The 9,939-nt window shown below is 38.9% G+C and overlaps 1 protein-coding gene across 1 annotated transcript in view; it reads right to left on the bottom strand.

Annotated features, from left to right (window-relative positions):
• tnksb (tankyrase, TRF1-interacting ankyrin-related ADP-ribose polymerase b) overlaps nt 1–9,939 on the bottom strand; it is a 23,162-nt gene continuing 13,223 nt past the window's right edge. The window contains exons 7-25 of the mRNA XM_016507933.1: nt 8,946–9,040; nt 8,448–8,514; nt 8,117–8,303; nt 7,332–7,450; nt 7,160–7,251; nt 6,930–7,008; nt 5,699–5,870; nt 5,494–5,573; nt 4,479–4,624; nt 4,226–4,391; nt 3,308–3,527; nt 3,107–3,216; nt 2,146–2,334; nt 1,665–1,902; nt 919–998; nt 710–830; nt 517–614; nt 347–421; nt 1–147 (exon numbers count right to left, since the gene is read on the bottom strand). Coding sequence (XP_016363419.1) covers nt 1–147; nt 347–421; nt 517–614; nt 710–830; nt 919–998; nt 1,665–1,902; nt 2,146–2,334; nt 3,107–3,216; nt 3,308–3,527; nt 4,226–4,391; nt 4,479–4,624; nt 5,494–5,573; nt 5,699–5,870; nt 6,930–7,008; nt 7,160–7,251; nt 7,332–7,450; nt 8,117–8,303; nt 8,448–8,514; nt 8,946–9,040 — 2,481 coding nt within the window. The remainder of the gene's footprint in view (nt 148–346; nt 422–516; nt 615–709; nt 831–918; nt 999–1,664; nt 1,903–2,145; nt 2,335–3,106; nt 3,217–3,307; nt 3,528–4,225; nt 4,392–4,478; nt 4,625–5,493; nt 5,574–5,698; nt 5,871–6,929; nt 7,009–7,159; nt 7,252–7,331; nt 7,451–8,116; nt 8,304–8,447; nt 8,515–8,945; nt 9,041–9,939) is intronic.

The raw sequence follows: 9,939 nt of genomic DNA, 5'->3' as shown, positions 1-9,939 counted from the left end.
TCAAGTCATTATGTTAAGAAGAGAAGCATCAGATCGCTTACCATGAAACAGCATTCGTTCATTGTGGTGGTTGTGATTCTCGTCTGCGATCTCTTTCTGCCTGTGTGTGTATCGCTCTCTCAGTTTCTTATTCACCACCTTCTGGATCTACAGGACAATTTCTCTTAGATTTTGCTCAAGAGTAGAACAGATATTTACGATATCAACTATGAAGCTAGATCATTTACCCACATCTATCAAAACAACGTGATCCTACAGTATGTTTATGTAAACCTTTTATGGACATCAATTCCTATTTTAGAAGAGTTAAATATCACTAATGTTGAATGCATTTGGTGTGTTTTACCTTGATGACATTGTATCGATTGAAAACGCCACCTGCATTTCCTCCGTCCCTGTGCTCCCGAATTGTGCTTTGCATCTGTGACCAAAAAAAACAAACAAACACTCATCACACACAGCTGAAGCAGACAGGTGTATGAAACAGCCCAGAGCTCCAAGTGTTTTTGTTTGTACCTCTTCCTCAACAGACTGAAACTCTTTATCATCCACGGCCAGATCGATCAAAACTGTGCCCTGATTGGTGCAGTGGAACGTCAGGTATGGGTTGGCACCTGTGCGTACAGATAACAGGATTTAAATGTAATAAAAACACACCGATTCAAGCAGGAGCAGCATTTAGGAGCAGTTTTATGAGATAGTCACTCACCCTGCTGTCCTCCTAGCAGCCTCTCGATGCCTTTGATGAGTTTATGACGGTGTCCGTAAGCATTGATGCCGATCTCCTTGAGTTCCTCGTGACCCATATCGGCCAACACATCCAGAGTGATCTAATGGACATGGCATTAAAAACATGAGGAATTTCTGAAACATCCTTCCAGAAGATGTCTCTGACAAAGTTGTCTCTGTTTTTCTCACCTGTTCACTCTCGAAGATGTCCCTCAAATGTTCAAGCCCCAGACTCTTCAGGAATTGTGAGATGTTCATATCCAAGACAGCTACGGGGCAAAAAAAAAACAATTTTAGCAAATTAAGAATCACAAAAATATGCTGGACAAGATAACAACTGAAAAGAACATCACGTTAAATAGTTGGAAAAAATCAGTGTAGTCTGATTCCCAAACAAATGACTCTTATGAGGTACTTCCTTTTAGTGAAACAAATTCATACAGCACCATCAGTGTAGTCTAATTCCAGAACAAATGATGTGGTTATTTTTAGTGAATCAAATTCATACGGCATGTTTAGTGTAATCTGATTCCTGAAAAAAATTACGTTTATGAGGCAGCTCTTTTTAGGGAATCAAAATCATAGTGTGATCAGTGTAGTCTGATTCCCAAACAAATTACTCATATTAGACTGTTCTTTAGTGAATCAATCCATGTAGCCTGATTCCTGAACAAATGACTCTTATCAGTCAGTTCTGAATCAAAATCATTCACCTCAATCAGTATAGTCTGATTGCCAAACAAATTCCTCCCATGAGAATGTTCTTTTAAAGTGAATCAAAGCCATACACCACGATCAGTTGCAGTCTGACTCCCAAACAAATGATTCTTATGAACCAGTTCTTTTAAACTAATCAAAGCTATACACCACAATCAGTGTCAGTATCAGTCTGATTCATAAACAAATGCCTCTGAGACTGTTCTTCTGTTTCTCACCATCTCCTTCCTTGCGCTCAGTTCCGGAGGCCCCATCAGCAGGTCCTGTAGCCCCTCCACAGGCCCCGTCACTGAGGGGCCCGGCCAGGTTATCGATGCTGGAGGCAGCGGAGAGGCATGAGGGTGTGGAGGCGGGTGATATGAGAGCGGCGCTGAGCACGGTGGCCTGTGGTTTGAAACAGCTGGGCAGGGCATCAGGGGGCATGGCGTCCATCAGCAGCGCACGGATATCATCAGCCTGACAGACACAGAGAGCAGATGAATAGCAATGAATTTCATACTACAGTCACCATAAAATCAAATTTGATTTTCAAGAAAAAAAAACATTTAGATTTTTTTTTTGTTTTTTTTTTTAAGTTCAATAAAAAGTTTTCCAGTTTTTTGACTATTATTTCATACGTCAGGCTTTACAGGCTTCAACTGAAGTCAACTTGTATCTTCTCTCAACTACAGTATTATCAGCTGCTGTAGTGGTGTTTACCGTGGCCAGGTCCAGAGCTGTCTGTCCCTCCTGGTTCTTCATGGTGGGGTCAGCGCCGTGCGCCAGCAGCAGTGCACACAGCTGTGTGCGTCCCTTCTGCGCAGCTTCATGCAGCGGTGTGAAAGCCCACTTATCTGTCGCGTTCACGCATGTGTTAAACTTGATCAGGAGGGCGGCGATATCCACATGCTGGACAGAACAGAGAAGGCAGTTACACATTATGCTACAATATTGCTGTTTATTATTAGTACAAGTTCATGCACTATTGCTAGACAGTCCAATCACCCAATATTTAGCCATTTTGAGAATATGTGCATTTGCTTTGCCAGTTATATCACAAGAATAAGTTACATTTTAAAATATATTCAAATAGTAAAGTTATTTTAAATTGTAATAATATTTCATAATATTACTGGATGTTTGATCAAATAAATGCAGGTTTGGTACAACAATAATACAAAACCCATCCTTCACAGATAAAGACATTTATCCATACTAAGGCCCTGTCCACATGAACGCGGTTATTTTTAAAACCGCAGCTTTTTCTACGCGGTTTGGCCGTTCGTCCACACGCAAACGCAGCACCAGTTCAATGAAACCAAACATTTTTGAAAACTCCTGCCAGGGTGAAGATTTTCAAAAACTCCGGTTGCAGTGTTATTGTGTAGACAGCGAAACCGGAGTTTTTGGCTTGTGACGTCCGAGCATGCGCTGTTATCTCCACCTACTGGAAACTTTTTCAGGCTTCTGATTGGCCAACATGGTTTTACGGTTGAGATTATATCGCCACCTGTTGGTTTGGCATGCTCTTGACAGTGCTTCATAGCATGCGTTTGCGTTTTCATGTGGACGGAGATTTTTTTAAAAATGGAAGAAGGAAAAACTCCATTTATAAAAATACCCGTGTACGTATGGACATGGCCTAAGACCTCTGACCTTCCCGCATCCCCTGTTTTCTCACCCCATATGAAGCAGCGTTATGCAGAGGGATTAGTCCTCCTTTATCCTGAGCATTCACGTCCGCTCCGTGCTCCAGGAGATACTCGGCCACCTCCAGGTTATTGTAACCAGCTGATCAAAAATGAATTAATTCATCATTAAGCCACCAGAGAGATGAGATAAATGCATGTTGAATGTGAGAATATGGCTTATGGTAAGTTACCTGCAAGGTGCAGTGGTGTGGAGTTCCTGCCCTGTGTGTCTCTGCAGTTGATATTCTCAGGGCTGCAGAGTTTCTGCACACGGGCCAAACAGCCCTTCTTAGCGGCATCCAGCAGGGCGGCGTCTCCGCGCAGAAGGTCCTGGATGTCTGTGTCTCCGTCCTTTACCATGTCCAGAGCCGTATTGCCATCACGGTTCTTCTTAGACGGGTCTGCACCGTGCTAAAGAGAGAGTAGAGATGTTACTGCAAAAGGGCTGTGTTACACTCTTAATAATAATCATTAATCCTACATTAATTACATTTAAGACTGCAAAAATTAGATTTAGGAATACACTGTTTTGGGCTAAAATTTGGCAGCTGAAAAATCAAAATATTATTTGTTATTTTAAGGTCACTGTTTGTTTTGGATATTAATAATAACAATTCAATATTTAAATTGAATATTATATTAACATGATATTAATTAATATTTTTTAGATATTTAAATATTCTCATAAAAATATTATATTTAACAAATGTATATGTTCCAAAAGTTTCCACAATTGTTAATTGGAATAAAAAAAAAAAGTCTCAATAAATCTCAATATTTAAATCTCAAACTCAGTTATAATTATTATTTAGAATTACTTTTAGGTCACTGTTTTATTTGAACATCAGTGACAATAATAATAATAACATATATTTAATTTATAATACATTAAAATAGTACAATATTTATAGAATTTATAAATTCCAAAAAGTTTCACATTTTACTTTTGGATTTCAGCCCAATGTATCTACAATTTTGAAAAATAATCTTGCATAATTATAACTTGTGATAACACCAAACATCATTAATATTATATGAAATTCCCACACAATCATGACATTCATAATTATGCCAACATGTGCATGATTTCTCCATCTGATGTATCAAACCTTGAGCAGAAGTTTGCAGATCTCATATTTGCCCTTGGCTGCAGCTTCATGTAGTGGTGTGAACTTCCAAAGGTCCGCCACATTCACAGACGCTCCATGTCTCACCAGTAACTCTGCCACCTCGTAGTGACCGTATGAACACGCGTTGTGCAAAGGAACCAGACCACTGACAAAGAAAGAGAACAAGTGAAAATCAGACAATTCAGACACAGTGCAACGATAGTCACGCTACTTCCAATGAAGATGATCGTACCCTTTATCTTTAGCATGCACGTCAGCCCCATGATGCAACAGGTATTCCACCACAGCCACACGGTTGTAGCCTGCAGCAAAATGCAGCGGGGTGGAGTGGCGGCCCTCCAGGTCACGACAGTTCACATTTTGAGGGGAGCACAGTTGCTATGGAAGATACACAAACAAACTGGCATCAAATGAATAAATATTTATTGATTTCCTGATTTGAAATCTTTATAACAGATTAAGTCCCATATCATCATTAAATGTCTAATTTTATGTCACACTGCAAAAGTGAAATAGATTTGGACCATGCTGACTTTAAAGGTGGTAAATACTATGGAACTCATTATAATCAGTGATGCTGTCTACACCATATAGATATACATACATATCTATGGTCTACACTGGATGCGGCGCGGTGTGACATGACAAATTCCCGACAGAAAACTGCTGCTGCCTTCTATTTATGACGTATTGACACAAATTTCAAATGATTTTCAATCATCACTTTGTCGCGTCCAGTGTACTAGACAGACTTTAACTGTTGCAGCGCAGACACGGTGTTACTCACCTACAAATTTCAAATGATTTTCAACGGTCGCTTTGTCGCGTCCAGTGTACTAGACAGACTTTAGCTGTTGCGGCTCAGACACGGTGTTACTCACCTATCGAGAAGAAACAACCTCGGCGTCCAATCGCAGGCCTTCCGCTCCTTGAGTTCTCTCCAGCGCTGGAAAGCTGATCCGATATTTACACGGGTCCTACTTCTTTCCTTAAGCCTTCTTTTATTCCATAGACATTTTCCTCTTTTGTTTTTTATTCTCCATCTCTATCTTTCTATCGCTCGGCTCGGCTAATTTCCGTCCTGTGCACTGAACGCTCTCTCCTCCACATCATGAGTTGACACGCCCCTTACTGCTGATTGGCTACAAGTTTGTTTTGCTAGTCGGCCCGAATCAGTTTTCTAAAGCGTTTTTGAAAAATCGCTTACCCCACCTTTAAACTTGGTAAACTCTGAAACGGTTATTTACCTTCACTGTATCAAGGTCTCCGGCTTTAGCAGCCTCGAGGAAGCGGTAATCCACATCCGAATTACGAGGAGGAATGTTCTCTGGAGAAATAAATGCAGAAAAATCATAAATTCAGGACATCGTGCTGTTAGGATAAATGGACAGTTAATTCATTAATCATACTGTAATAAGACTCAGAGTAATAGATGTGATACTGTAATAGTACCATTGAGTATTTGCTGTACGGCTTCATTGCCCATCTGTGACGCAGTGAAGCCCTGCAGTGAAACGATTGACGGGTCGGCTCCGTAACTCAGCAATTGTCTGCAAGTCTGGATGTGACCGGCGAGGGCCGCCCTGTGCAGGGCTGTCTGTCCCAGTGTGTCCACAGCGTTCACCTAAACACATGCACAAAGGTTTATTATAAAGGGAACTTTGGGTTTAGTAAGAAGATCAAGAATATGAAGCAGCACAACTGTTTTCAACACTGATAATTATAAGAAATGTTTCTTAAGCAGCAAATCCGCATATTAGAATGATTTCTGAAGGATCATGTGACACTGAAGACTGGAGTAATGATGCTGAAAATTCAGCTTTGCATCTCAGGAATAAATTATATTTGAAAATATATTTAAATACAGTTTATTTTAGTTAATTAACTATTTTAATTTGCAATAATAATTCACAATATTACAGTTTTTACTGTATTTTGATCAAATACAATTTTTCTTTATTTCTTTAACTTTTACTTTTATTCATATTCTGAATGGATTATGCACAAGAAAGCATGCAAATAACACTCCCTTAAAAATCACTGAACTGTCACTCATTACGGTTTATCGCATTATCAGAAAATTCCGTTATATTCAATGAATCTCTCTACACTGCACAAGAAATATTTTATTTACATCGTGTCTAGACTTTGTTTGTTATAATCAGAGGATAAGCTTGCAGAATTCAGGACTGAAAAAAACAAACACGGAGAGACAGATACGCACTGGAGTATGTTGTGAGGTGGCTGCCACTTACTTTCATTTTGTTGTATGTGTTTATTTGTTTGAAGAACTTACATTTGCCGGTTCCCACCTCCTTCTTCCCGGAGTCTTGAACTTTGTTAAATACATATATACATTTTCCTTAAATCATCCTGGTGACCCATCTTTAAGCCTCGGGTGGGTCGCAAGCCAGGGTTTGAAAACCACTAGTATAGCACAATATATATAACAATTTGAATTGATCATTGTTTTATCATTTACAAATTGATTTATTAAAAAAAGATGCCCTGGAGTCTGGCATAATATTCGATGTAGGGTCCAAGATATAATATAACAGCCTTTAAATATAGACAAAGATGAAGGTAGCTGCCTAAAGTAGATGACACATAGCAAATTGGCTCATTATCTCCTAAAACAGAGCTCACAATGAATTAGTTCCATGCAGTGTGAGGATGCTTGTACCTTTGCTCCGTGTTTCTGAAGGACTTCAAGCACGTCATTATGACCTCGTTCAGACGCGACATGGAACGGAGTCATAAAACTAGAAGGAGAAAGAATATGTAATAATGTGAGAATGTATTACTTGCCATTTATTTATAATTATTTGTGAAATTTACTAGCAATTTCGGAGTGAAAATTGTTTCAAATAAATTGTACAACAATTTTTTTCATATCTAAAGTTGAACACTCACTCCTTGTTCTTCTCGTGAATGTTGGCACCTTTCCGCAGCAGCAGCTCTGTGACCTGTTTGCGTTTGGGATGAGGAGAGGCTACGGCGCAGTGCTTCGAATATCATAAAGACATTTTAATAAACACATCATTAAAACCCTCAGGATTCAGAGGAGACCATGTAAAGTGCTCACCAGAGCAGAGTCGTGCGAGTGAGGATGTTTGAAGCTGATGATCTCTTGAGCAGTTTTCTTGACCTTTGCCATATCCGCCTCGCGGGCCGCTTGCAATAGCGTTTGTCCTTTGAACTCATCTGGATGAAGGAAATCGCAAAAGTCAAACGATTACTAACTAATAGCCCTGCATCTTGTAACAATTAGCAAAAAAGGCCAATATTACCCAATGTGATGAAGGTTTCCATCAGTTTTTTTTTTTTTTAACAATGGCTTTTTTTTTTATTACATATGAGCTATAATGTACATACCAAAATTTAACACACTTACAAAAGCAATCAAATGTAAAAAGTCATGGTTTTAATGACAGAGGTATTAAAGATTTATAATTTTACTTAGTCTGCAAAAGGCATGACAAAAAATACATTTTAGTTCAAAAACTTTGCAAAATAAGCTTTTGTTTACATTTTTTTGTCACTATCCATAATTCTAACCTTGAAACCAGCATTAAGCATAAAATAATGTCAATCATGTGAATATCAGCTGAGAATTGAACAAATAGTTCATAGGAATTATTTCTTTGTTGCAGTTTTTCTGCTTATTAAGAGATTCTTCACCTTACAACTGGTTGTAAAAAGCAAAAATGCCATGAAATGCATAACTTTGTAGCATCATCAGTTTGACAAAGTGTGACTTCCTAGAGAAAAACAGGCACCCCAGAATTAGTAAGCAACGAGTATTGGATATTCATCAAATACAATGCAAGGCGGTGATACTGAAAAGAAAGTAGCATGAATGTCACTTACAGGTGAGTCTCTCTTTAAGTTCAGTTGTGGGCGCCACATCCACCGCGCTCTTGCCGTGGCAGTTGAGCAGTGTGGGATCAGCGCCGTGACTCAGCAGCAGTGAACACACCTCCACTCGATTCTTACTGGCCGCCTCGTGCAGCGGCGTGAACTGCCACAGGTCCATAGCGTTAACGCACGCCCCGTGCTGCGAGCGAGACAAACAGGAAAGCATCAATCATGTGTATTATTGTAACTAATAATCAAAACAATAAAGCACCCGTGGTTATATCAGTGCTGGGGGAGCTAATACATTGTGATCAGTAAGTATTGGCTGGATTGTTTTCTTTACCTTCAGCAGGAGCTCTGTGACCTCATAGTGACCATAAGAGCAGGCATTATGCAGAGGAACTAGACCACTGATAGAGAGAGAGAGTGAGAGAGCAAAACAACATTTCAGAATTATTCAAAAGATCATGATTAAAGCATTTAAACCAGCATGAAATCAATAACAGCCATCTTTCTTAATAATTATTGCTGATTAAAAGGATATACATCTTTGAAAAAAAATTATCTTAATCTCAGTTTTAAAAGTAGTGTATATATAATATTATATATATAATAAAACAATGAATAAAAAAAAACTCTCATATAACAATATATGCATGCTATACAAAAAAAAAAAAAGTTATTATATATCCTAATGGGTACCAGCCTATCATTTACTTCTTAGAATATAATTTTTGACTCGTATCACATTATGGAAGTAAAAATAGGTTGCATTCCATGTTGACTTACATACTGGACACTAAATGTTAAAGAGAGACAGTAAGTCGTAGATATTTCTCACCCTTTGTCTTTGGCATGGACATCAGCACCGTACTGCAGCAGCAGCTGCACTATACGCACTCGATTATACCCAGCGGCCAGGTGAAGAGGAGTGGACTGCAAAAGAACCAGAGAAATATTAATAACCTGTCTGAATACAATCAAGTGATCATCAATAATACAAGTGCTTGTTGCAAAAACCCAACCTCGAATAATTATGTAAACTTGCTTGTAACCCATCCCATCATTAGTTTAATCACTACAATGGCTAACTTTTTATGCAGTGAGCTGTTCTGTGTAATGTATTTCACTTTTGAAACTACGTTCTTGAGGTTTTCGTGATACAAATGAAGAAGTGGTACCTGTTCTAGCATCCACAATAATTATAAATATATGGACTTAAATAAACATCGCAAAGAACATGTAAAGGCCTACTCACACCAAAAACAAAGCAAAAATGGAACAAATTACAGAAGAAAGGTGTATTTGACTTTTTCCACATGTACAGTTAAAGGGATAGTTCACCCAAAAATGTAAATTTGATGTTTATCTGCTTACCCCCAGGGCATCCAAGATGTAGGTGACTTTGTTTCTTCAGTAGAACACAAACTGAGATTTTTAACTCAAACCGTTGCAGTCTGTCAGTCCTATAATGTCAGTGGATGGGAATCACGGCTTTGAGAGTCAAAAAAACATACACAAACAAAACCAAATTAAACCCTGCGGCTCGTGACGATACATTGATGTGTAAAGACACGAAACGATCGGTCTGTGCAAGAAACTGAACAGTATTTATATCGTTTTTTACCTCTGATTTTCACCGCAATGTCTGAACTGTCCTGAGCGCGTTCGCGTCTTCTTCTTCTTCTTCTTGCTTTACGGCGGATCGCAGACTTATAAGTGCATTACCACCACCTATCTCTCAAATGGACCATTGACACTCTATCTACAATCTCAATTGGGAGTGTCAATGGTCCATTTGAGAGATAGGTGGTGGTAATGCACTTATAAGTCTG

The sequence above is a fragment of the Sinocyclocheilus anshuiensis genome, unplaced genomic scaffold, assembly GCF_001515605.1.
Source record: "Sinocyclocheilus anshuiensis isolate Anshui unplaced genomic scaffold, SAMN03320099.WGS_v1.1 scaffold117, whole genome shotgun sequence".
In the NCBI taxonomy this organism is placed as follows: domain Eukaryota; kingdom Metazoa; phylum Chordata; class Actinopteri; order Cypriniformes; family Cyprinidae; genus Sinocyclocheilus; species Sinocyclocheilus anshuiensis.
This window is presented reverse-complemented; position numbering and strand designations above follow the sequence as displayed.